This window comes from Meleagris gallopavo, unplaced genomic scaffold, assembly GCF_000146605.3.
Source record: "Meleagris gallopavo isolate NT-WF06-2002-E0010 breed Aviagen turkey brand Nicholas breeding stock unplaced genomic scaffold, Turkey_5.1 ChrUn_random_7180001916250, whole genome shotgun sequence".
Taxonomy (NCBI): Eukaryota; Metazoa; Chordata; class Aves; order Galliformes; family Phasianidae; genus Meleagris; species Meleagris gallopavo.
The window spans coordinates 1-525 of NW_011179047.1; the positions used below are offsets into that span (position 1 = coordinate 1).

Consider the following 525-nt stretch of genomic DNA (forward strand, 5'->3'; position numbering starts at 1 on the left):
TCCAGAGTCACGTTATTGCCAAGGGGTGAGGACACAAAGGGGTAAGCCCAGGGGCGGTAGGAGCACCTGTAGGTGCCGCTGTCAGCTGGGGTCACCCCAAAGATGGTGAAGGTGGCTGTGCCCACCACATGGAGGTGCTGGCGCTGGATGGGGGCTGAGCAGCCGTCCTTGTGCAGGAGGAAGGTGGCCCCATAGTCCTTGTTCCAGCACTGGATGGTGACATTGGTCCCTATCTCCACACATTCCTCAGGGCTCAGGGAAATGCTGGGAGGCAGGAAATGTCGATCCGCATGAACGGAGGGTACAGCTGTGGGACACGGGCCTGTTGGGATCAACCAGAGCCACCTGCTGTCCCCAGGGCCCACACCTGTCAGCACCAGCTCCACAGGATCACTCTCCTTGGATGGCATTCCTGGCCAAGACGCCCGGTACTGACACTGATATGTACCTGCGTGCTCCCGATTTGTGCTGAAGAAGTAGAAATCAGTCGTGTTCTGCTACTTGTTCTTCCCCTTGTTGTATGTC

At 57.9% G+C, this 525-nt stretch overlaps 1 protein-coding gene across 1 annotated transcript; it reads right to left on the reverse strand.

Moving 5' to 3' along the window:
- Nucleotides 1–5: 5 nt before the first annotated feature.
- Nucleotides 6–519, reverse strand: LOC109364772 (killer cell immunoglobulin-like receptor 3DL3; the record flags this gene model as incomplete). The annotated part of the gene is made up of 1 exon (XM_019611374.1): nucleotides 6–519. A coding segment is annotated over exon 1 (405 nt), but the record flags the coding sequence as incomplete, so codon positions are not given.
- Between the last annotated feature and the right edge of the window lie 6 nt (nucleotides 520–525).